The 25730-nt window shown below is 64.8% G+C and overlaps 1 protein-coding gene across 49 annotated transcripts in view; it reads right to left on the reverse strand.

Annotated features, from left to right (window-relative positions):
* LRRFIP1 (LRR binding FLII interacting protein 1) overlaps window positions 1-25730 on the reverse strand; it is a 106566-nt gene that overhangs the window by 9765 nt on the left and 71071 nt on the right. For 27 of the 49 annotated variants that reach the window (XM_045845769.1, XM_045845767.1, XM_045845761.1 and 24 more), the window contains 10 exons: window positions 22336-22413; window positions 15941-15976; window positions 15367-15492; window positions 14006-14077; window positions 11846-12016; window positions 9380-9472; window positions 8291-8383; window positions 7041-7133; window positions 5610-5754; window positions 388-3266 (listed from right to left, as the gene is read on the reverse strand). In XM_045845769.1, coding sequence (XP_045701725.1) covers window positions 1612-3266; window positions 5610-5754; window positions 7041-7133; window positions 8291-8383; window positions 9380-9472; window positions 11846-12016; window positions 14006-14077; window positions 15367-15492; window positions 15941-15976; window positions 22336-22413 — 2562 coding nt within the window. In that variant the 3' untranslated portion in view covers window positions 388-1611. Of the gene's footprint in view, window positions 1-387; window positions 3267-5609; window positions 5755-7040; window positions 7134-8290; window positions 8384-9379; window positions 9473-11845; window positions 12017-14005; window positions 14078-15366; window positions 15493-15940; window positions 15977-19276; window positions 19537-22335; window positions 22414-25730 lie in introns of those variants that run through there. The other 22 variants (XM_045845772.1, XM_045845770.1, XM_045845763.1 and 19 more) reach the window with 16 other exon arrangements.

Consider the following 25730-nt stretch of genomic DNA (forward strand, 5'->3'; position numbering starts at 1 on the left):
GGGCTGGTGGCCCCGTGGCCCTCTCCTCAGGACGCTCTCAGAGGGAGGCCACGTGCACCCGTCACGTCACCGTGCTCTCGAGCGCATGCCCTGCCCCGGCAGGCGGCACGGACACCGTTGTCCATGGGGGCTGGTCCTCGGGCCCCCTCCCAGCCCCACCCCGATGGCCCAGCAGCCCCAGCCCCAGCCCCAGCCCCAGCCCCAGCCCCACCCAGAGGGTCTGGGTGCCGGGAGAGAACTTCAGTCCTCGCTGACGCTGGGCACGTCAGGTGCGGCCCCTCCCAGAGCCCCGCCGGGGACTCGGCCCCCTGGAGGGGGGCACGGATGGGTGAGGTGCCGCAGCCGCCACGCCGGAGTCCGCGCCGCCCAAAGAGTGGAACCACAGGCTCGCAGCACTCGGAAACGTCTTTATTGCCACCGCGCGGCCCCACGGGCACCTCGGGCGCCGCCCAGGTGCTGGTCCCTCCTGCGCTCGGGCGTGCCTCCGCCCAGCGCCGTGAGCCACAGACTCTCCCACGTGCCAACAGCATTCGTCACGCTCGTTCCCGCGGGCTTTGACCGTGTTACAATTATTTTAAAATTTAACTTTACAATTATTTTTTTAAAAAAGGCTTCTTTAGGTAGACAATGCATATTTTGTTCAGGAAGATCAAAACGAGAATTTTCCAATACAATGGACAAACAACAAATGCAAATATTTGTACCGGAACACCAACAGCACCTGACCGGTGTTAAGACCCCCGCTGTGGTTTAACTGGCGGCTCACTCTGCCTAACAACAAGCCCCTCCCTCTTCCATTGCTCTTTGGAATAATGATCAGACATAGAAGTAATTTTAAGCTTAAAAAAATAAATTTTAGAAGTGATCCTCCCCACCCTATAACACTCTAGGAAACGGAATTGCAACATTCCTCTCTTCCAGAAAAAAAGTGTTCAAAGAGTCTTTGTGTGAAATGACTTTGGTAGGTGGCTGGCGCGGCGGGAAGTCACGTGGCACGGACTCAGGCCTGTGGAGCTGGGACGCGGTCTTTATGGGCGGGGACCCCCCCCCCCCGGGGCTTCCAGCTGCGCGTTACCCCTGAGACGAAGGCTCACCCGCGACCCACAGGCTGTTTGGCCGCTGGTCTCCCTTTCAGAGGAAATGCCACGCAGGGGATAACGCACACACCAAAAGCAAACAGGAAGGTACGTGTACTTGAGCGGGACGAAGGAGTTTACACATCGCTTCCACCCCGATGTGGGGATCTTGGGATGCTGTTTGGTCGTTTCAGTCCGAGGCCGATACATCCGGTCGCGGACACGCACGGCCCGGCCAGCGGAGGCGGACGGGGCCTGGCGTACCGACTGTGAGTGCGGGCTGCAGACAGGGTGTGCTACTGTCCGACGCGCCGGTTAGAGCGCACGCCGGCGACACACGTGTTTCTCCTTCTGGCCTGGGGGCTGGCCTTGACAACATACGAATCTGCCGGTAACAGTCTGCAACTTAAAGTCCCAGCTGGCGTGGCGCTCGATTGTGCTGGTGCGTCTGGACCGCGTCAAGGGCCGCTGGGGTGGGGGGGGGGTGGGGGCTGTGGTGGGCGGCCCTGCCCCCCGCCGGACGAGCCAGCCTCGCCTACGACAGGGCGCAGTCTTCTTTGCTTCTGTCCTTCTCGCTCTGGCCCCCCGCCTCCTCCCTGCTGTCTGGGCAGGAGTCCCCCGACTCCCCTGCGGGCGCCAGGCCGTCCCTTTCTGGCCCGAGGCTCTCGGAAACCTCCCTGGCTCCCTGACTCTCACCGTCGACGACCTCGGAGGGACGCTGGCCTCCGGGCGGGGCGCTGCCGGGGACGTCCTCGTCCCCTGGGGGCCGGCACGGAGTGGCGCCGCTGTCTACGTGGGCACCGTCGGGTCCTCCTCCTCCTCCTCCTCCTCCTCCCTCTGACCCTCCTGCACCCGCTCCCTGAAGGGCGTCGCCTTCCGGCGGCCCCGGTTCTCCGTCGGCGATCGCTTCCCCCGCCTCCGTGGCCACGTCGCCGCCGTCTCCCGGGTTCCGTTCTCCATCCACCTCCAGGTCAGCGCTTTCCGGAACGTCCGGGTTCTCGCTGCTCCCCGCCACCGAGTTCCGTCTGGGGCTGCCAGGGGCCTCGGGCGCTGTCCCTGCACCTGGCCTCTCGTCAGTGGGTCCCGCCAGCTCTTCCTCCCTGACCTCGCTCAGGTCCGGGCTCTGGGACGGCAGCTCTTTCTCGGCGTCCTTGCTGGTCTCTGCCGCTGCCGGCGACTTCTTCTTCTTGTTCTTCTTCTTCTTGTTCCTTGTCTTCTTCTGCGGCGAATCCAGCCCCGCGCCCTGCAGGTTCTTGCTGTCCTCGCCGGGTTCTTCCGCGTCTAGGGGTTTGCTCTTGGCATCGGCTGGACACGGGTCTGCTGCTCCCTGCGCACGGTGCGTGGCCACCGCAGACGAGGGGCTGGTCTGGGCTGCGGTGTGGGTGGGCTTCTCACTCCTAACTCCCGCCCCCTCCGCCTCGTCCTCATCCCCGCACCCCCCCAGTCCCGTGCTCTGCACCGGGGCCTCCGGGGGCTCTGCTGCTTCCTGGCCGGTGAGCTCTGTCTCTAAACCACACCCTGCGCTGGCGTCCACCTCTCTGGGGACATCGGCCACACATCTGTCATCCTGACTCACGCTGTCAACGCTGCCCCTCGGAGGCCTGGAAGCCGCTGTGCCCTCCGGCCCCCCTGACCCGGTCGGCCCTGCCCGCACCGAGCCCCGGGTGCTGCAGCTCACCGCGGCGGCCTCGGAGATTTGCGAGGGAGCGGGTTCCTGGCGTGGTTCCGGGCTCCCCTCTCCCAACCCGGCGCCGCAACCTTGCTTTTCTTGCTCCTGCGTTTCTTTGGTTTCTCCACTTTGGTTTAGGGGACCCGAGGCATCTGCCTCGGGGTGCAGCGCGTCATCATCTCGTTCCCTCCAACACCCCGAAGCCCCCGCCCCCACCCCGGCATCCGGGGTGCTCGTGACCGCACTGGGCCCACCCTGCTCTGTGTGTTCAAGGAGGGACCCGTTTGCTAGCAGCACTTGGCTTTGGACCTGGTCCTCCTCTGCAGCACCTGCTGCTGTCGCTAGGGAGAGGGCACCGCTGCCGGGGGGCGCCTGGCCCTCCGCACCGCCGCCAGGAGGTAAGACCTCTGTGTCCACACCGTCCTCCACGGGGTCCTCCTGGCGCTCGGCACTCTGCAAGGTCTCTCTTTCCCCCACAGCGTCCACAATCTCCCTTTGCACCTCCGCTTCAGGGGCTTTTCCTAAAAGGCCATCGAGAAAATGCAAGGGACCCCGTGATGTGGTGACCACTCAACACACACACACACTGCGACGTCAACCCGAGTTCCCATCCCCACCCGGCCCCGCTCCCAGAGAGAGAGAGAGAGGGAGAGACAGCGCGTCAGCAGAGGGTCCCCAGGACGAAGCCTCCGCCGGCTCCGTGCCACCAAGCAGCCACCGCACCCGCAAAGAGCCGTCAGCCACCGCCACCACCACCTCGCGGCGAGCAGCTGCCGGCGCCGCCTCGTGCACAGTTAAGCGGCTGCCAGCAGCAGGCGCGCCGGGCCCGGCAGCCGGACCCTCCAGAGTGAGGGGTCCCAGAGGGACGCGGGCTCGCGGTCCCCGTTCTCACTCCCAAAGGCCGTGGGGACAGCTCGCACGCTGCCGGCGGCTGTCAGGCTGCCCGTCACACAGCCCTGAGGGCAGCTTCCGAGTCGCGTGGAGAGACCCAGCCTCCCGGGCCACCTCGAGGAACATGCTGCTACAACCTGGGTCAGGACCTCGGAAGAGGCCCACCCCCGCCACCTGGTCACGGTCCCCTGAGGAGGTGGCCTGCGCCCTAAACACCTTCGCTCCGTCCCCGTCCGCACGGAACAGGGTGTCCCAGCGGGAGGCAGGGGAGGCGCTGGAATCTGGATGACCACTCACCTAAATGCTGAGTGACTGACTCACCAAGGGACAAACCACGAGTGACCAAACCTGTCACTGCTCTGGAATGAAGCTGTGGTTTGGATGCTTCCGCCCAACTAAACCGCAGCGTGGGAGGTGCCCCCCTGCAGGGCAAAGGCTGGTGACGCCAGGACCTGGGGGTCGACCCAGGGGTCTCCCCGGGGGTGCACTTACCGCGGGGAAAGCAAGGGAAGTTAGTTTTGCTTCGCCCTTTACAAATGTCTGTAAGTGCACGTTATATAATGCACGTTTTATATTATTACAATATTATATACATAAATTAAAAAGATAAATATACAGCCCTGGCTGGTGTGGCTCACTGGACTGAGCGCCGGCCTGGGAACCAAAGGGTCGCCGGTTCGATTCCCAGTCAGGGCACACGCCTGGGTTGTGGGCCAGGTCCCCATTGTACGGGGCACATGTGAGAGGCAGTCACACATTGATGTTCTTCTCCCTCTCTTTCTCCCTCCCTTCCCCTCTGTCTAAAAATAAATAAATACGATCTTTAAAAAAAAATTAAAAAATAAATGTAAATATTGGGAAGACCCCCATACGGAGACCGCCTACAAAACTGACCTTCTGGTTCTTCAAGTGTCTGTGTGACAGCGACTACGTGTGTTTACAGCGGAGAGGCGGGCGGAGCCAACGCCGGCTGCCCGACAGCTGACACACGGGGGCGAGGGCGGGGAGCCGGCTCGCCCTTGCTCCGCAGCGCTCACGCCGTGGGCAGAGCCGTGCCCCTCTGCGGGGAGGGGGGCTGGGAAGCCAGCCCTGGGGTCTCTGCGTTTCCACGAAGAACGAGAAGGGACATGGGCAGCCTCGCCTCGCCGGGACAGGACCCACGGCCTGGCCTGACTCCAGCCTCCCGGTCAAGCCGGGGCACACGGGCGGCCAGTGGCCGGGGAGGCCTCAGGCGTGGTGGCCGCTCCAGGCTGCCCAGCGAGAGGGTTCTGGAGGCTCCTCCCCAGGCCAAGCGCGACGACAAACAGCGGCTGGCCGGTCCTTCTGGCCTTCCCGCCCCCTACTGGGACGCCCTAGTGCGTGCTCTTCCGGAAGCAAAGATGTGACTCGCTCCCTCCGCACCGCCCGCACCCACACCGGGGGCTGCCCTTCGCTGGCAGCCCAGGGCCGCCTGCCCCGTCTGGTGCTCCCCGGAGGAGGGCAGCCGTGGCGTCCTGTGTCCCGGCCTCCGCCCACTGTCCACAAGCACCTCGTGCCCGCGGAGCGCCGACAGGGGGCGCTGCGTCGGCTTGCACCGGCGGCCGGGCGGCCGGCTAACTGAGCTCACAGCCCCCCTCCGCTGCCCGGACCCCCGGCAGCTCTGTGAGGGCGTGGAAAAGCCACGCCCGGCACCTGTCTGGGGGGGACCAGACAGCACTGCCCAAACTGCCCCCTGACCTGGAGGCCGCACCTACAGTCTCACTCGGCACCCGCAGGGTCGGCGGGGAGCCCTGGCGGGAGGCAGGCTGACAGCACGCGTGGGCGGGCACACCGTGGGGCGGGCGGGGCGGGGCGCGGCCGTGACGAGACAGAGCGCGGGGCATGCGGTGCGGCTGTTAATGGCCGGTGAGGATGAGTTCGACTGTGACAGTGCGCGGGGGGTGACTGGATGCTGGCTGGACGGTGACAGGAGCCGGAGGAAGGCGAGGACTTACCGAGGGGCCCGTCCCCGGGCGCCTGGAGGGCGTTGGGCTCTCCCTTCGTCGTCGTCCGGGCGGGGCCGCGGGGTCCGGCGCCCGCCAGAGCATCTGAAGTCTCCCCATTGGTAGCCACTTCCGAACTCAGGACGATCCCGTGTTTCTGGGGACAAGAACAGGCTCGTGGCAACACTCGCCGAGTGACATCGGGGTGAACTCTCTTTTATTAATAATAACCTCAAGGGCAGCTATTTTCCCTGGAGCGGAGGAGAATCCGGCGGCGTCAGGAGGAGCGAGGCGCCGCCCCCCTGTGCAGGTTCTACCGGCACCCACGCGTCCGAGGCGCGTCCTGCAAGAACGCGGATGCCTCCTAGGGCCCCCACCCCGTCCTCATGTGCCGGCCACCGGGCGCTGTCGGCGGGACCCTCGGGGCTGGGGCTGAGGCCGCAGGTGCCACGGTGGGAGGCCTGAGCACGTCCCGGGGAGGCGACCCTGCCTGTGCAAGCCGGGGCCGCGATCTTTGCAAAGAGACACGAGGAAAAGGAAGGACTGTGTGGGTGTTCTGGCAGGAGCAGGGGAGAAGGGGTCGGGGTGTCTGGGACGCTCTCCCTCACGGCCGCACCTCGTGGCTCCAGGGTCCCCTCGACCATGGACGGCTCCCCCTCGGCCCTCCACCGCCCCCGCTCCCCCTCCTGTGCCGGGAGGGAGCCCCGATCCTGCACTCGCAGCCCTGGGGGAGAGTCTGCGGACCTCAGCCCTGAGCCTTTTCCCTCACCGCTCTGGCCTTGACCCCTGGAAATGAGCAGCCACACGGACATGTCTGCTGACCACACAGGACATATCTGCCCGTGGCCACGCCCTGCCTCCTCCAGGGTGCACAGCCCACCCAGAGCTCTGACCCCCTCGGCTGGGTGCTGGGTTCCTTTACTCGGTGCCCAGATAGTGGCCGAAGCCCCCCAGACCTGGCCCAGACGGAACGTGACTTTCCGACAACCCCGTGGGTCTCCCAGTGCGACTGGCAGGCGCCGCCCCCACCCCGTCTGGCGGGAGAAGCGCTCGCCGCCCGGCCCGCCACGGACCAGACGCGCTCTCCGACTCGGAGTCGGGTGCCGCCGGGCGGTTCGCGGACGAGGACGGAAACCTTGGGACGACGCACTTACAAACTCTCGGAAACCAGAGCTGCTTTCGAGCTCCGAGAGGCCTGTGAACGCCCGAAGGTCACGGGCAGACGCCACGGGACCCGGGCTCACGTTGCACGTCTCCTCGGTGTCCCCTCACCCTGGATGCCCCCTTGTCAGCAGAACCACAGCCGGGACGGCGCCCCTCGCGGCGGCCCGCGGGCCCCGGAGCCGGGGACGGCGCCCTCGCGGCCGGGACGGCGCCCCCTCGCGGCGGTCCGCGCGCCCCGAGCCGGAACGGCGCCCCCTCGCGGCGGTCCGCGGGCCCTACCTTCAGCTCCTCCTTCAGCACGCCCACTTCTTCTCTGAGGTCGTCTCGCTCGCTCCTGACAGAGTCAAAGAACTCCTTCTGCCTCTCTAAGGCCTGAGCGCGCGGCGGGGCAGGGCAGAGCAGAGCAGAGAGAGGAGAGGAGAGGAGGCGCACGGGTCAGCAGGTGGCTGCGGGAGCGGGCCGCGGAGGCCGCTGCTCCAGGCAGGAGGCCGCCAGTCGGGCGTCGGACAGCGCATGCTCAAAGGTACAGACGAGACGCAAGGGACACAGACCCTCGCTCAGCCCAGAAACGCGGCTGCCCGTGCGCCCCGAAAGACATGAGCCCCCGAAGCCACCGGGAGGGTGTCACCCGCGTCTCGTGCTAGCTGAGTCCGGGCCTCGCAGCAGCCGTGTCAGCCATCGACGGGGGCTGCGCGCCCCGCCCCCGCTTGAATGCGGGGTGAATACGGAGTAGGCGGCGCTGCGGAGGAACCCCCGGAGACGCCTGTTGCAGCGATCCCGGCTGCTCTCCTGCGTGGCTTCCGGAGACGGCCCGCACAGGCGAGCAGGAAGGGGCCCCAAAGCAAACACACATGCATGTGCAAACACACATGCACGTGCAAACACGCATGCGCATGCACGGCCCCGCGTGAGCGGGTGGGCACACGAGAGAGAGGACAAGGGCAGCGGCGTGCAGTCAGCGCCCCGAGGACGCGCTCGGGCGTCTCCGCTCTGTGGCGTGCTGAGTCGCCCCGTTTCGGAAGCCAGCGTCAGGAAGCAGAGCTGAGACTCTGAGGGGTCCCTTTCTTCCTCCTCCTCCTCATCCCTACCGGCCGGGGGGCGGGAGGGAGCGGGTCTGAGGACCCTCTGGGGGGATTTCAAGCTGGGGTGGCGTGGGGCACAGCCCTTGCCGCCTCGCAGCTTCCTGGAGCCCCTTGGGAAAAGGCCCAGGCAGGATGGGCAGGGAACCCCACACAGCAGAGCTGCCCGAGGGCCCCCCTCGTTGCCGGGGGTGGGGGGCGGTTCTCTGTGAGCCCCAGGCAGCTCACAGGGCATCGGAGAGCCCGGCCCACGCTGACCTAATGAGGCTCTCCGTGCTGGACACCAGCTTCCTGTCCAGAGCCACCGCCACTCTGGGAAGGCTGGCGTGCACCCCCTGCACCATCGAGTCTGCGTCGGGTGGGGGCCGCGTGCACACTCATCCAAGCAGACCAGAGCCTCTGCAGACTCTCTGCAGCCCGAGCAGACTCTCCGAGACTCAAGCGTCCTACCCCTATCTTTTTGTCCTTCCACTCTATCGTTTCCTGGAGGTCAGAGATCTCCCTGACATAGCCCGCCTGTTTCTGCTGCAGCTGCCGGATTTCCTGAGGGGCAGGGGCAGGTGGAAAGAGAGCGGACGGAGGGTTAGGCAGGAGGAAGCGCCTGTGTGGACCACGCGGGCCAGCAGGCCCCAGGGGACCTGGGAGCACAGTCTCTCCCGCTCCAGAGCCCACCCTTGAAGGCGGCCCTTTCTCCGGGCCCTGCCCCCCACCCCAGAGGGCCGGGAGGAAGCCCCACTGGGTGAAATTCTCACGGAGAGGCACTCAAGCTCGGATCCAGTTAAAAAGGTTGAACACCCCGGGGACCCTGGTCGGGTGGCTCAGGTGGTCGGAGCAGCGTCCCGTCCACCAAAAGGTTGCGGGTTCGGTCTCGGGTCCCCAGTCCCCGGGCGGGGCATGTATGGGAGGCGGCTGATGGACGTCTCTCTCCCCCTCCCTCCCTCCCCCTAAAATCCATAAGCATGTCCTTGGGTGAGGAGTGAAACAGTTAAAAGGGTGAAACAACCCCGTACGTTTCCTGTTGCCACTGAAACAAATCAGCACGAGTTCCGTGGCCCCGAACTCCGCCGACGTGTACTCCCGGCACCGGGGCTCCGGAGTCCCCAGCGGGCCTTGTGGGCGGAGGTCAAGGTGCGGGCAGGCCTCGGGGCTTCCCTGGGGGCCCCGCAGAGCATGTTCTGGTAGCTTCTAGAGGCGCCCAGCTCCCTGGCTCACGGTCCCTTCCCCCATCGCTCTGCGCTCTGACATCTGCTCCCGCTGTCACCTCCCTCCTCCTGCCTGGGACTCTCCGCCTCCACCCCCCCACCCCCGTAAGGACCCTGTGGCACACGGGGCCCGCCCAGGAAACCTGGGGCGATCTCCCGTCACGAGGTCCCCTTTGCCACGGAAGGTCACGGGGACGATTAGCCTAGGCCCCCAGTTTTCCAGGAAACCCGTGACTTCAGTGACGAACCAGCCAAAGGCCCCCAAGTCACGCACACACACGCACACACACACACACGCACCCCCCCCCCTCCCCGGGGCGCGGGCCCGGCTACCCACCTGGAGCATCTCCTCCCGCTGCTGCAGGGCGGCCTTCATCTCCGCCAGCTGGAAGCGCAGCAGCCCGTGGGCATGCTTCTCCCGCTCGAACTCCTGCGCGGGGCGGGGGGGTGGGGGGGCAGAGCAGAGGGCTCAGACACATCATCCGGGGTCACCCCACCCCGTTCCCACAACTCCCCGCCTCTGCCTCGGAACGCATTCCCCGCGGCCACGCCAGCACGGCGTCCCGGGCCCTTAGGACGCCATGAACCTGGTTCTCTGGACGTTCCAGGAGACGCCCTGCGGTGTCCTCTACCGGGGGAGGGGGGGGGGAGCCCGGGGCAGCTCCCGGCTCCTCTCGGGTGGGTGCGAGGCCCCGGGAAGGGCCCCCCTCAGGGTGTCTGCTGGCTGTGCTGACGGCCCGAGCGACGGGGCAGCTTGGAGAAGGGCTTGGGCCAGAACCATCCCCAGTTCTGGAACACGACAAGGAGCGCTCCTCGGGACACAAGGGGCCAACGCGTCTACTTTGGCAAGCCTGTCTCACCGACAGTGGCCGGGCCAGCGCTGCGCTCCAGGGACAAAACCGAAAAGGCGGGGGCAGCGTCGGGCCCCCTCCTCCACGAGACTTGCCCCAGAGACCTGGCGATGCGGCTCTCTGGCCCCCCCCCAGCCCCGCCCAGCAGCGCCGCCCCCAGGGACGGTCCGGTGGTGCCCAGCAGCTAACTGCCGGCAGCTCAGGGGCCGCCGGCCCCAGGCCTGCCAGCTGGGCTGTGTCAGAGGGGCCGGACTCCCGCTTCCGCTCGCCCGCTTCTGAAGTCTGGGGCGACTGGCCCCCCCCAGCTGTGACAAGGGTGTGCCCGTCGGGCTTTGCTTGGCCCTCGGTCTCCTCTTGGGGACAACCTTCCAGGATGACCCAACTTCTGTGGAATTAGGTCGGAGGGTCCCTGGCCCTCCTGACGGCCAAATGAGGCCACTTGAGGAGTATTAAGGACCCCTCACGGCCCCCTCCCCCTGAGGCGGGGTCAGAACAGCGACCTCCAGCCTCGAGAGGCTTCTCCTTCCTCTCCTCCAGAGTCCGGCTGTCAGGGGCCTCCCGCCAGCGTCCGACTCACTTCCCCAGCCACCAAGGGTGGGGGGCGGGGCCTGGAGTTTGTTCAGCCCTTGGGATTCACAGCGTAGAGCCAGGTATTTTGTTGTTGTTGTTGTTTTCTTTTCTTTTTTTAAAAAAGATTTTTTTATTTATTTATTTTAGAGAGGGAAGGGAGGGGGAGAGAGAAAGAGGGAGAGAGAAACATCAGTGTATGGTTGCGGGGGGCCGTGGCCTGCAACCCAGGCATGTGCCCTGACTGGGAATCGAACCTGCGACACTTTGGTTCCCAGACCATGTTCAATCCAATGAGCTACGCCAGCCAGGGCTGTTGTTGTTTTCAAGATAATGACATGCATTAACTAAATGTTCTGTTTATCTCAGCAAATTTGGAAAAGCCAACAATATTCTAGGGTTCGATTAACCAAGCAATTCCCCCAAACGTGAGAGTCCAGGACCCCTGGTCCTGTGGCTCGTGGAGACGGCGGGTCGCCAGGCCAGTCGGCTGCCGTGAACCTGAGCGCCTGCCCGTGCCGCGCACCGAGGCCGTGAATCGCACTAATTCCAGGGCTTCGTCACGGGGGCCGGAGTGAGACGCACCCCTTCTCTGGGCTTCTAAGGGGAATATTTAGTTCTTCAACGCAGTAAGTGGGCGTTTCCCCATCAGCAGAAAATAAAGCAATGTAATTTCCTTGACATCTTTGATACTTGCAGCTGGCTGTTTGTCTGCGGTGTTAAGGGATAAGAAAATAAAAACCAGCAAGTGTGTCCGCACGGGGAAGACCCCGAAGCGCCCAGTCGCGCCGTATCTGAGCACACCGCTTCTTCCGTAGGCCGGTTTTCCCACGGTGCTGACCTCACCTCACACGCAACACACGCATGTTCTCCCAGGGGCATCGCCTCTAGCTCACTACGGAAATGTGCACATCGGTACGGGAAGTCCCCCCGCGCAGAGCATAGCATGCTCCTCGGAGGTCTGGGCTTCCCAGACAAGTGGAGAATCGTTGTTAAATGCACACACACTGAAAACTAAAATAAGAAAAATTATTTTTTAAAAAGCTGAAGCCCTGGCTGGTGTAGCTCAGTGGATTGAACATGGGCTGGGAACCAAAGTGTCACAGGTTCGGTTTCCAGTCAGGGCACATGCCTGGGTTGCAGGCCACAGCCCCCAGCAACCACACATTGATGTTTCTCTCTTTCTCCCTCCCTTCCCTCTCTATAAATAAATAAATAAATAAATAAATAAATAATTTTAAAATAGAAAAAATTAAAAAGCGGATAACTTCACGCAACCCGGAACACACACACACACACACACACACACACACACACACACACACACAATCTTTTTGCATTTGCAGAGTCTTCCCACCCCTCCCCACCACAGCAGCGCGGCTCACCTTGTTTTTCTCCTCGTACTGCCGCCGCGACTCGGCCAGCTGCTCCTCGAGCTCCAGCAGCGTGTCCTTCAGCGTGTCCACCTGGTACATGTAGTTCGTCTTCTCGTTGTCCAGCTGCGCGTTGGAGACCATGGCCTTCTTGTACTTCTCCTCCACCTCCGCCAGCGAGTCCTGCGGGAACCGGGCCGCGGTTGGGAAATCATGGTGAGAAAACACAAAGAAAGATCAGTTTGGCATTCTTTTTTTTTAATTTGATTTGAGAGAGAGAGAGGGACTGAACCAGGACTGAACCAGGACCTTGGTATGTTGGGATGACGCTCTAGCCAGCTGAGCTACCGGGCCCGGGCCAGTTCAACATTCTTTTTTTGGTAAAGGTTTTATTTATTTATTTATTTTTAGAGAGAGGGGAAGGGAGGGAGAAAGAGGAAGAGAAACATCGATCTGTTGCCTCTCTCACGCCCCCATCTGGGGACCTGGCTTATAGCCCAGGCATGTGCCCTGACTGGAAATCGAACTGGCGACTTTTCAGTTCACAGGCTGGTGCTCCATCCACTGAGCCACACCAGCCAGAGCTAGTTCAGTCTTCTTAAAAACGAAAAAACTCAGCCCTCAATTTAGACTTTATTTCTCCGTGCAAATGAATCAAAATAGAAAACACAGCAATTGCAAAAGCGAAGAAATTCCTCCTTTTCCATTTGACCGAATTCTCCTCACTCAAAAAAACTGGTTCCTCACTGTGCCGAGGGACAAGAATAACCAACAGCCACCAGGACAAGGGACACGCCTGGTGGGAAGGGTTCTGGTCACGAGCAGTCCGGCCCTGACCCCATGACTCGGGGGCCGGGTGTCGTGGGTCGGCCTGCACAACAGGTTTCTGAAGGGGCCCCTCCCAGCATGTGACCAGCACAGGGCACGGAGCCAGCCGGACGGCGGGGAGGACCCGGCCCCGCAGCGAGCTGCCAGGCCTGGGCGCAGGAACCAGGAAAGGAGTAGGCGGAGCTGCACGTGCTCAACCCCCAGGAGAACTACGCAAGGGGCACAGGCCTGGGGGGGGGGTCTGGGGAGACGACAGCCATCCCTTCGAAGGGACAGCGCAGGGACGGGGGCCTGCAAGGTCCACGTGGCCCTGCCTGGCCCACGCCCCTGCGGGTCAGGCCACAGGGAGAGCGCAGCGGCGTTCAGGTCCCAGAAACAGAGACTGGGGAAGCAGCTCTGGAAGAGAGCAGAGAGCCCCGGGGTGCAAACCGCCCACAGCTGAAGAAGGGCGGGCGCCGCCGGCCGGGTGTTGCAGGCACCACGGGCAGCCTTCCCAGGGTCCCGCCTGCACTTGGGAGCCAGGCACCGACTCGGGGGGGGGTGGGGTGGGTGTGGGGGGGCGGTGTGACTGCCGCCTGCCCCGCTGGCTCCCGTCTCCTGTGGGTTACAGGCCGGTGCGCTCATTTCCGCCCTTTTGAAAAAGAGCTGACAGTGATGACAGTGGCGACCCATGGGATCTGTCCCCCGCTCCGGTGCCCCTGGGACAGGACCTCAGACTATCTGGGGGGCGCTTTCTGGGGAGCGAGGGGCGGTGGCAGGCTACGGCTGTGGTCGGCCGCCGCTGCCGCGGGAGGACGGGAGGGAGTGCGGCCCGACCGCCGGCCTCGCCGCCGAGGCGTGGGGGCTGAGCAGTCCCGGCCGGCACAGCAACGCGGTTCCCGCCTCCCGAGAGTGGGGCGTCTTCACCCAGACAAGCCCGACCCCGCGCACACTCAGGCGCCGCTGCGGTTAGTCCGTGTTAGAGCATGCGCCCGACGCGGTGCCCCAAAGCACGGCCACGCGGGCTGTGTCAGTGCAGACAGCCGGCGTTCGGGGACACACAGGGCGTGCGGCTGCTGCGGGCAGCCAAGGGAGCCGAACGCCCTTCTGGAGGGCTGGGGAGCTCCCGGCTCTGGCCGGGGCTGGGGCGGGGGAGGCTGCGTGAGGACGCGACGTGCATCAGGAGTCACGCTAGTGGCTTCCTCTCGGTTCGAAGGCTGCGCAGGGGCACCCCTCGCTAGCCCCCCCACCACGTGGGGCCTGGGGCGTCTGCGGGGTTAGCATGCAGGCCGAGCGCCCGCCCCCTCTGGGGGGCGTTTGCGGTCAGCGGGGTTAGCGCGTGCGCCCACACTCAGCACACGGCACCTTCAGCTCCTTCAGCCCCTGCATGTATCTGCCCTCCACGTCCTGAATCTGGTCCTGGAGCTCGTGCAGTTCCTGGGGGGGACGGTAAGACGGGCGCGTGACGCCGGGGAGGGACAGGCCCCGGGGGACAGGGGCGGGGCTCCGGGCGGTCCCGCCCCCAGCCCGCCCTCAACAGTCTGAGCTTCCCCTCGGCTTTTGTGAAGTGTCAGGAAAAAAAAAGAAGTTTCCAGGTTACCAAGGTTAAAAGTTGGGTGTATCTCGTGATAATTTCACACGATTTCTGTAAGACTGAGGTCTCTCTCCTATGATATTTTGGCAGTTTTACAAAAGAGGCAAAAGAGCGTCCGGAAAAGGAACAAGAAACGTCACTCCTGGTTGGAGGTTCTCTCGCTCCTGGAGTCCCTGCGCGGTGCCGGCAAGGCGCCACGGGGGAGAGAGATGTGGCGGGGCTGGGCCTGGCCTCACGGCCCGGCCTCGCTCTGCCAGTCCCGCCACCACCGCATCCCTGGTGCCCGGCGTCCGCGGGAGCCAGGCGCCGCCCCGTGAGGCTCGCGTTGAACAAGCGGTGGGGAATCCGGGCTGCGGTGGCCGCGGCCGCGCTGGAGGGAAGGCATGAGCAGAGCTGCGGGGACGGCTCGTGGGGCCGGTTAGGGACAACGGCCAGAACACGCTCCCACAGAGCGCAGGCGTCGGAGGCCACCCCCGGGGAAACCCTTCTTGGGCCTCCCCGGGCAACTGGCCCCTGGCGGAGGCTGGTCCTCCCTCACGGGTTTGACTCTAGAAAGTGCTTCTGCGAATGAAGCAGCTCTGACCCTGAGGTGCCCGCTCTGCTCCCGGGGGGTGGGGGGCACACGCCCTGGAGCCCGGACCGCCCTCCCCTTCACACGGCTGCCTGCTCGGACGCAGCCGCTTTAACAAGCGGCGCTGCGTTCCACTCTCGGGCCGGGAGCGTCGAGGACGTCACAGCACAGGACCGCAGTCCAGAGGGAGAAGAGGAAGCCCCTCACACCTGCGGCGGGGGTCCACGGGAGGTGGGCGATGGAGAGAAGGCACGGACGGAGGGGTGCAGAGGGCGGGCGGGCAGAGTGGCCCGGCGCCTTCACGCGGTTTGGCGAGTGTGGACGCAGGTGGGGGCGCAGGGGCCGGGCACAGGGGGGCCCTGCTGGGGCGGGCAATCGGGGACGGCTTCCTGGGGGAGGCGGTATCTGGGCCGAGCCTCGGTGTCACTAGAACACCTGTGCGTGGACGTGGGGGAGACGGAAGTGAGAGGAAAGACCTGGGACAGTGGGGACATCGGGGACGAGACCTCCTCCCCTGGGAGACAGGCTGTCACAAAGGTCCCACGTGGGCAGGTGCGTTACCTTGATTTCCCGCATGGACGCCTCGGTGTCCGCGGAGACGGAGGTGTCCCCGCTGCCCCTCCGAGCGGAGGTGCCGCCCAGCGAGGCCAGGGTGGCTGCGGACAGGCTGGGCAGGGTGCGGGACCCCTAGGGCGAGACAAGGACCAAACGCCGTTTCAGACAAGACCCACGTGACCCTCATATCTGCTGTCACGCCACCTCTGCCTGAACCCGGCTTCCCACCTGGATGGAACGTCTCCCGTGGGCTTGCGGAGAGCAATACCGAGGGGGTCGCACTGGGGGGCCATGCAGGCTGGGGGGGCCTGTCTGGGTTCACTTCAAGGTCCACGGTTGGGCCAGGACCAACCCTCTCCTTGTTCTGGGGGCTTAACACACACACAGTGGAAGTGACCCCCGGGGCCCTCCCCAGGGTCGTGGCACTGGCTGGTGGGCCGCATGCTGGCCCTGCCCGCTCGCCGGTGAAGATCTTTACCAAAGATCAAGCAACGTAATCTCTTTTCAGTGTCACCCCTACATGCCGGGACCCACCCAGGCCACCAAGGACGTGACCGGAAGGCTGGCAGAAACTCCTCACCTTCTCGGCGAAGTCTTTGTCTGGTCTCTCTTCAACCTGCGGAGGGAAGGGCACAGACGTCACACCTGAGCACTGAGTGGACCTCCGGGACGCAGGGGGAGGGCGGCAACGAAAGAACACCAGAGCGTCCTCTGCGATTTAAACAACCCGCTTTGCCCACGACACCCGCCGGCACGCCTCTGCCGGGCGGCGCAGGCCCAGCCGGCCCTCGGCAGCTCAGGGAGCCAGGCTGAGGGTCCCGTGTGGCTTCCCGGGTCCCGGATTCCCCCGGAAGGACGACGTCGGGACTGCGCAGGCAGAGAAAGGCCCTCGATGGGGGGACCGGTCCGTGCGCTCGTGCGCAGGGGTCGGCTTTGCGGACTCCTGTCGTTGTCCCCACGCAGCGGGGGGCGGGGGGGGCGGTGGCACGCTCCATGCCTGTCTGCCCTCTGCGTGACTGATCAGGGAGCTGGGACCCCTGGGGCCTGGGGGCTGCAGGTACAACCCCTGCAGGCAGGCGTTCTAATTTCGACTCCCCCTGAACTGGGCCTGGGAAGCTGGACAGAGCAGCGAGCCGGCCGGAACCTCCGCTGCTTCTCACGAGCGGCCGAGTCGTGTGAGACTCCGGCTCCAATGTCCCGGGAAGAGTGAGCGCCAGACGGGGGAGGCTGGTCGGAGGGTGGGGGCGGGAGCCGAGCGTGACAGCTAGTCGGCCACCCGAAGGGGTCACAGAATCGGACAACATACTCCATTTCCCCGAGAGGAGGTGATCCCAGACCAGCTCTCCGCTCAGGACGACCAGGTTCAAGTGCAACCCGGGCTCTGGCTGCCAGAGCAGCTGGTCTCACCCGCCCGCCCACACTGGGGCCTTCAGAGGACTCTCTGCTCTCCTCTGACTGTCCCCTTAGTGTCCCAAGAGCCGGAGAGCAAGTGAGAGCGGAGATCACGTCCCTCAGGCCAGGGTGCTGCACCCAAGGGTGGGCTGGCCCCACTCCTACATTGGCCCCTTGGGCGGGGCCTGCGGTCCTAGTGCTCCCTCCGCCCACCCAGAGCACCCTGTGGCCCACGTGCCCACCACCCACTGTCCTCCCAGGACTGGAGCAGCCTGTGTGTCCCCAGGGGGCTTCCCCGGACGCCTGGCCCGCAGGCGCCCTGCCCCCCAGGGCGGCGCGGCTGAGCCCTGTCCCAGGGAGCTGGAGCTCCAGCTGCGTGCCACGCTGCCCGCCCGAGTGAAGGTGCACACCCGGAACCCCAGTTCTCTCCAGCGGGCGTGCCACATCGACGCAACCTGACACTCGGGGGTGTCCGTCCAGGTGGTCCGCCTGCACCCGTGTTCTGAGCTGTGCAATTTTAGCCCTCCGGGTGCGGGCCTCCTCTCGACTTGGGAGCAAAAGCGTTCCCGAGAAGTTCAGATAACCACGGAAAAGCCAGCCGCCTGGCGCCTGGTCTGCGGGAAGTCAGCTCCTTCAACCTCCCGGGCCCCCCCGGCCTTCCTCCCCCAGAGCGAGCTGGTGTGCAGAACCAACGTCGACAAGATGAAAACAAAGAGGGTCGTGTCCCTCTGGGTGGGAGGAGGAGGCCCCGTTGGGCGGGCCGTCGATTAAGTCCCCGGGAGGAGCCTGCCGAGTCCCGTTTCAGCTTTCCCGCCTGGCCGCCCGTCCGCAGCAGGGACACGCAGCCCCAGGAGGCCTGCGTCCACCCACAACGACGCCCGTCCCTGTAAAAGGACCCCAGGTTCTGGCTGGCTCTCCTTGCCAGGACCGTGAGAGAGAACCGACCCCAGAGGCGAGCGTGGGTCTCGTGCAGCTGTGGCGCCGAGTCCTTGCCCCCGTCCCCTGAGGGCGGCGCCTGGAGTTCTCACGTAAGGGAGGAGAGAAACCCAGGTCACGGCCCGCCCTTTCCTCTGGACACGAGTTGTAAAACGCCGTCCGGGTGGCTCGGTTGGTTGCAGCGTCCTCCGGTGCCCCCCACGGTGGCAGGTTCAATCCCCCATCGCGGTGCGTACGGGAGGCAACCCGTCAATGTTTCTCTCTCCCTCTCTCCCTTCCTCTCTTTCTAAAAAATCAATAGACGTATCCTCGGGGGGGGGAGGGACTTAAAAAAAGCTTAAAACACAGTGTTTCAGGAGCCTTCGCGTCACGCACACGACGGACGCAGAATGGGAAGAGTAGGACGTGTTTTAAGGAGAGACCACGCAGGAAGAGCCAGGCTCTCGATGGAAGCGGCAGCCAGTCTGTGCTGAACGGCTGTTTCCGATCGCTGTTCCACTCGTTGGAGCAGGTGCGCTCTGTCCGAATCCCGAGGCACAGGTGTGTCCGCCCACCTTCCCGAGACACAGGCGCCCGGAGCCCGGGGGAGAGGGGCCCAGCGCCCCCAAGCCGCTGCAGTGGCCGGGGCTCCCACTAGATGGCAGTGTGCCCAGCCGTCAGGCCCTGGCACCCACTCACCCAGCTGTCCCCGAAACAGAGGGATGGTGTGTTACCTCTGACGCTCGGCACAGCCCTTTACCTCTGAAAAGCACACACAGAGAAACCGAACGGACGCGTGCTGTGGCGGCCACTGCGTGCTGAGGCGTAGTGGGGACCGCCGTGGCGGGGACCGCCCCAGCGTGGGACCCCGCGGGCACCGGTGGCCTCGCGAGTGAGCGGGCGACCACGCCACGCCTCCTGCGACCTGTGGCGTCCATCGCTCCCGTTTTCTGGGCGATGACACCGGACCCCCAGGTCGGCGCCCCGGCCTCGCAGTGACGGGTGGGAAACTCGTGCACCGGGATTCCAGCCCCCGCTGAGCGCAGGCGGCGTGAGAGCTTCCACCGCTTCTGGGAAGAGTCGCTTCCGAACAACGTCTGTGGGATTTTCCGTCTTCCCACCTCCTCCTTCCGAAAACAAACGCTTACAGGAGCGCGTGGAAGGGGTTGTTGACCCCAGCCTTCCAACATCCTGTCCTCGGAGTGAGGGGACTCCGGGCTCGCGTGACCTGGCCTGGTGAGGGGCAACACCCCGGGGTGTCCGCCTCCGCTGCCGCCGGGCCGCCCACCTCCCCGACGGCCGCACACAGTCTGCGGACCCCCCGAAAGACCCAGCGCAGGGGCCAGGTACACACGGGCTTGGCCTCAGGGCGTCCCCAGCCCCCGGCCGGCAACCCCAGACCCAGAAACAAGGGAAACGGACCACAGAAACGAGGTCATTGCTCCGTCCCTCCCAGCGAGCAGACGGGCGCAGTCAACGCTGCGCAGAACACACCCAAGTCAAGGGCGGGTTTCCTCCGAATGCCGCAGCCGTGGCGTCCACCATCAGGGTGGATGTTGGCGGTTTCACAGCCAGGAATACTGACATTATTACCCTGAGAGGCTCGTACTTGAACTCTGTGTCCGTGATTCAGCCCCTGGATTCGGAGTCCTGACGGGTCACCAGGCCAGGGGTCAGGCCCCACGAGCCGGGGCGCGCGGCCACGCCTCCGGCCCTGCCAATGCCCGATTCCCGTGTTGTTCTGTTTCTTCAGGGTTCATGACCCGCTCTTTCCAGGTGGAGCTCAGGAAGTTTGTGTGCCTGGCCAGGGGGCCCGGCCAGGAAGGGGGGCCGTGACACTGGCCCCGGTGACTCCCTGCTCCCTTTCTGCTCCGGGTCCCTCTGCGAGGCCAGGCTGGAAGGGTCACCGGCCCCACGGGCCTCGCCTGGGGTGCCACCCGCGCCCGCTGCCACTCCCCCCTGGGCGGCCCTGGCTCCTTTCCAATCGACAGGACGAACACGCCCGCTGACATTCTCCGCGGGTCTAGCACGCCCCAGACACCAACACCCACCCCCTTCCCACGGTGCAGCCGCCCGGGACCCAGCAAACAGAGGGCGGCGAGTTCCGGAGCTGGAGGAGCAGAGGGCCAGCTCTGCTCTGTCTTCCAGACTTCGCTGCCTCCTGCCCTCGAGACGGTCAAGTGCCACTGTGACCACATCCCCGGGGGGCTGCCCTGCCCGGCGCGGAGGTGCCTCTGTGGTTTAAGGGCCACGCACAGAGGTGTCCCCATGTCTGGAGTCCCCCCTCCCCCCACCCGGGAGGTGCTTGGATGGGGCCTGGGTTGGATGGGGCCTGGGGACCGCCCGTCCCACACAGCCCGCAGGACGCCGACCTTTGCTCCCTCAGCGTGTTGACAGCGCGACCGTCCGTCGACCTTTGTTAAGTGAGCAACAGGCTCAGGGGACAAACAGGATCGAACTGATTCCTGTTTGGGAGCAACTGCCAGTCAGCTGGGCCAGCACCTGTCCGCCCTGGGCTCCGAGGGCCCGCGGGAGGGGGGGTGACAAGTCCCCTCGGCTGCGAGCTCAGAGTTACAGACGGAGACCGGGAGTTGCCGGGGGCCCGGGGCTCCCCCACCCACTGCTCCCTTTGTTCCCCGGACCGCACCTGGAGGACAGCAGCGCCCCCCCCCCCACAGCTCCCCAGGGTGGGGGCTCGGCCCTGGCCAGGCCCCCAGGGGCAGGGGCCACCCGCCTCTCGCGCTCAGGCCCCGGACATGGGGCACAGCTGCCGCTCCCTCTCGGTTCACGGTCTCCTAACCAAATCCGGGTTACGTGAGTACGTCTGTCGGAAATCTAGAAGCTTCTGACAACGACGTGCGTCCGATTTCAACGTCTTCAGTCCCGTCCTGTGATTTCATCCCGACTTGAGAATAAACCTCAACGCCGAACGCTCCCGGGTTTCACGACTCCGGCTGCGCCGGAGCCAGACGGGGCCCTTCCGAGGGCCCACGCAGGGGAGCTGACGCGTGAAGACTCAGGAAACGGGCCGAGCCGGGGGCCGGCGGGACTTCGAGCTCACAGGTGCTGCCCCCCGGTCGTGGACGGTGTCCGTGGGGGGCCGCTTCCCAGAGTTTAAAAAGTGAAGTCACATGACGTCCAGCAGCTGGCTGGCTGTCCCACTCTTCCTCCCGGGAGCCGAGCGCCCGGCACTGCGGGTGGACTCGCCACCCAGCGGAGCGCGTCCAGGACCGGGCTCCCCGGGCCCCTCCCGGCTGCTCTCCAGGACGGCGCGGTGTGGGGGGAGGAGCGGGTGACCGGCACCCAGGGGCAGCGTCTGCAGCCCGTGCGGAAGGGCCGGGGCTCCCCTGCTCTGGCACCTGCCTTCCCCACCCACCTTCTGTTTTCTTGCCCCCACTCCACCCGGACGGGTGGGTGGGGGAGGGGAGCATTCCTCCACCACCAGGAACACACAGGCATAAGCCCAGGCACGACCAGCTCTTCTGGCCTTGGCCTTGGCGTCGGGGATTCAGGCGGGGGCACCGAAGCTGTGCCCGGAATCATCAACACGCGCCCCACCTCCAGGGGTCCCTCAGCTTCCTTCCCTAGACGCAGCCCCATCTGCATCTGGTAGGAACCCTCAGGGCTCTGAAACACTGTATCTAGTTTAAAGGACAAGCAAGTCACCAGCCCCCGGCGGGTGGAGAGTTCGGCTGCCCCGCTTCTCCCCGGAATATACCAGAAGCAGCGCCGACACTCCAGGCCGCCAGCACCTGGCCGGTGTCGGGCCACCGGGCCCGTGTTGTTGCTTCCCCAGGACGAGGTGCGGAGACAACAGCCCGACACGGCCCAGCTCTGCTTTCCTGGGCCCCGGGCTCACCCTGGACGCGCCGCCGGCCGGCACGGCCACCCTCCGCTGCGCACACGCACGCGGGCAGCCCCGTGCCTGCCCACTGAACGCCCCCTCCAGTCCCCCAGCCCCCCATTCCCAGGTGTCCTGGGGCAAAACCACCCTGCAAACCCTTCGTGTTCAAAGGTCCTGCAGCAGCCCCCAACAGAGACGAGGAGACACAGCTGAGAGCCCCAGCACTCCCGGCCACACGCCGCCGGAGGCTCCGGGGTGAGGGTTGCACCGCAGGGCCCCCCTCCTCCCGAGCAGAACATGGGCACCCGCTGCTGCGTGGCCCCCAGAGTGAGGCCCCGCGGCCCTGGGCATCCGAGGGCATCCGAGGCCTGCGGGGCGAGGGCATGGCTCCCAGCTCGGACAGGCCCAGGTGTGCTTTCCAAACCACCCGGGGTCCCACAGCAGAGAAGACGCCCATTGAAATGCTGGCCATCAGTCCTTCCCACCTTCAAATCATATGAACGACAGACCGACCCACGGGGCTACACTCCCCCCACCGTCAGAGTCCCCTCCTCCCGGGACGGTCCCCCTCCCAGCCCCGGGCAGAGCCCCCTGCAGGTGGTGGGGGGCCCTTCAGCATCTCGGCAGGGCAACCCGGGCACCATGGCACAGGGCCGTTCCAAACAAGGCGGCGTGTCCCCCCCCCCCACCGCCCCCCGTGTTGGTACTCAGCCCTGGCAGGGGACGGAACAGCCCTGCTCCCTGCTCCCGCGAGCCGGCTGGCGGGGGCGGACAGGGGACAGGCAGGCGAGGGGAGCGGGGGCGGCAGACGCAGGCTCACTCACCACCGGGCTGGCCCGCGCAGAGCTGGCTCTGGAGGAGGCGCGGGAGCTGGAGCTGAGGTGGCCGCTGTGCTCGGAGGGCTGCCCGCACAGCCCGCAGGGCGGCAGGAGGACAGAGACAGAGGGACAGGGTTAGCGGAGGTGCAGGAGGAAGGAGGCCCCGCCCCACGCTCCCGCGGAGGGAGGCCGGCCCCACGCGGCTGCGGAGGACACAGTGGAGCACGGAGCACGGGCCTCCCCGGGAGAGCGAAGGTGCAAAGCACAGAGCAGACTCACGGACACCCTGCAGGGACACAGAGCGCTGGGTTAGTAGGGGGACAGCTGCCGGGCGCCACTGCCCCGGGGCGCACGGGGGGCCGCCTCCCAGCCCGGCGCCGGGCAAAGGAGGCGCTGGCTCCCCCGCCGCCGCCTCTCCACGGGAACGCAGACTCGGGGTTAGGGTGCATGCAAGACTCAGGCGTGGCTTTCTCAGGCGCCCGTGGCGGTCTGTCACAGACATCTGTCCGTCTGTCCACCCAGCTCACACCTCTCTTCCGGAGAGGGGAGCAGCTGTGGCTGATTTATCTGGAAGCCATGACCTTTTCACTTTGGTATTGCGGTTTGTCCTCGTCCTAGGTACATTTCACGTTTTCTCGTTTTTAAAAAAGTTCTTACTTTCCTCTCCAACAAGGCAGGGTTGGGGAGCAGGGGGGAGGCAGGGTCCCAGCGGGCACCCACCGGGACCCCTGCAGGCATCGCCCCTCCTGCAGATTTCGGGGGCCACGGCGCCTCGGGGCGTGCCACCCCCTCGCCGGCCAGCGCTCCCACCGGCGTGGAAGTCCCCCAGGGTGAGGTCTGCGTGGATTCTGAGTCCTTCGTGACCCGGTAAGGCCTGGCAGGCAGCGTGCACTCAAAAAACACTTGTTGAATGAAAAACGCCCACTGTAGACTATCAACAGCCTTGGTCAGGGTGAGCACGCCCCCCGGGCCCACCCCACTGACGTCCACCCCTCCCTTCCTCTGAGGAACGTCTGTGGTGCATGTGCACTCGCAGGCTCGGCCGTGGGGCGTGCACGAGAGACGTCCCGGCAGCCCCGGCCGCCCAGTCCTGCGGCCTCCCCGTGCAGGAGAAAGGAGAACACCCGACGCTCGCACTCCAAGGCGGAGGAACTTCACCCCCGGGTTTGCCGACACGAGAGGAGCCTTCCTCCCGGGACAGATCCTGCCTCCCACCGAGCCCTGCCACTGGCGCCCTGCGTGAGGGTGCGGCCACGAGACGGGGTGCTCACAGAGCTTATCGCCGGCCCCAGTCTCCCCAGCTCCTTAGGCAGAAGCCGTCTGCGATCCTCTGACCCGACGGGACCCCAAAGAGGACGCTTCCAGTCCCAGCCGCTGCAGCCCACACCCCACCCGGGAGGCTGCTTGTGGCTGGGCGTCGGCGTGGCGCACGGGGCGCTCGGGGAAGCTGGGGACACCTGCGTTCTGGTCCAGGCTCCGTCTACTATTGGCCGTGACACCGTGGAAACGTGACTCGGCCGGTCCCCGTGACATGGCATTAAGGACCCTGACCACACAGAGGCAGAGGCACCGAGGGCCGCACAGGGGAGCGCGAGGGGAGGGGGGCTCTCCCCGTGGTTCCCTTGGCTGCCAGAAACACCCCCGCGGCTCCCGACCGGAGGGTGGCGACGGCCGCCTCCCTGCACGTCGGAACGCTGTGAGGTTCCTGCAGCGCGCACACAGCTCACAGTTAACGGCAAGGAAGGCGTCGGATGGAAAGGTTTCCAGGCAAAACAGCTTTACTTTCGAAAACTAGTCCTTCAGTTTCATGTAATCGTTTAATTATAATGAAGTCGTTTAACTGGAAACACATCGTGTGGGAGGGACTAACTGCCTGGGAGAACGGAGACCGGGAAGGTCTTGCGAGATGGAGACTGTCCCATGCAGGCCGGGGTCAGCCTGGGCTCTGAGGTCGCAGCCCTCGGGGCTCAGGACGGGGTGGACCCCGCACTGGCTCCCACGGTGCGGGCACTTAGCAGCGGCCACAGCCACTCGCTGGGTGGACAGCCTGGGGACGCTCTTCCCTCAGTCCCCTTGCTGAACGGGGGCACCTGGCGGTCCATGGGGGGCGAGATCGTGAGGGCTGGGGGCGGTGCCGACGCCCCCGGGTCTCCTCCGAGGGGTGTCACCCCAGGGCTCGTGCTGCCCAGCTGAAGCCAGCAAACGCCGGCCGAGCCCCGTCTGTGTGGGAGCACACCATTAGCCGGAGAAAGAATTTCCGTTTATTCTCTTTTATTTCATCGATAGCAGGGGCGTGCGGCCCTAGTGTAGGAATCTGTACAGCCAGGACGAGACCTTTCATTTCCTCCGGCCTGCGAAAGCTCTCCCCCCGGGCGAGCCCCACGGGAGGCCGGGAACACAGAAGCAGCGGCTGCTCCGAGAGCCGTCAGCCTCGCTGGGGCCTGCGCTGCGCAGGCCGAGCCCGCCCACCCCAGGGAGGCCCAGCTGCAGAGGGGACGTTCAGAGGGAACCTCGGGGGCACAGCCCCTGCAGACATCCGAAGTTTGACCTGGGCCTCCCGAAAACTTAGTGCCTGGGGAAGCTGCACGCTCTTAAATAACTAGGAGGCTGGCTGTCTCTCTTCTGACCGAAGAAAAGTTCTAGTTGCATCTACCCGTCACATCTTGCCGTGTGTAACAGGCCCCCACATTTCTGTGCACAGTACACACGAGATCACTGTACCCATCATTACACTGGCGGCATGGAATCGTTACGCCCCCGCATAATGTGCATCCTCACTTTTCCCTCAAAAATCTGGGCAAAAAAAAAAATGCCCCTATACACAGCAAAATATGCTCCATTTCCTCCATTAGGTTTACGAACTTTTTAACGGTCTACAAAAATATTTGAGAACTGCGAAAAAGATTTAGTCCACAGGCTGCACGACACCAGAAATGTTATACAGGATCAAACTGATACATGTTTGATTAGATGTCAATTAATTATTAGATATGATATTTATAAAAATCACTTTCTGAAGGAAACTGCAGGTTAGACTGGTTCCTTTGTCAGAGTCCCTGAGTATTCATGATGACTGGAGAGATTTTTAAAAATCATGACACTGGATTGCTTAGCTAATTTATGAAGTAGCCAATCATTTTCAAAAGCGAAGTGAGGAGGAAGTCACTGTCAAGTATTTCTCAGCAAACAATTCTACGGCTCGTGGGTCCTGCTGTGTTTTGTCAGGCCTTGTGGGGGCGCTGTAGGCGAGGGCGCACTGGCCGCAGGGGAAGGCGCAGGCTGCTCCGCCTGGCCCTCGGGGCCGGTCCATCCATCAGCTTCCTCCCTTCCGTGGACCGATCCAGGTCTCTACCTGCTTAGTTTTCTACCATCTGCTGGCTCCGTTTTTTCATTCAACAAGT

The sequence above is a fragment of the Phyllostomus hastatus genome, unplaced genomic scaffold (genome assembly GCF_019186645.2).
Source record: "Phyllostomus hastatus isolate PE091 unplaced genomic scaffold, TTU_PhHast_1.1 phas_contig_477, whole genome shotgun sequence".
NCBI lineage: Eukaryota > Metazoa > Chordata > Mammalia > Chiroptera > Phyllostomidae > Phyllostomus > Phyllostomus hastatus.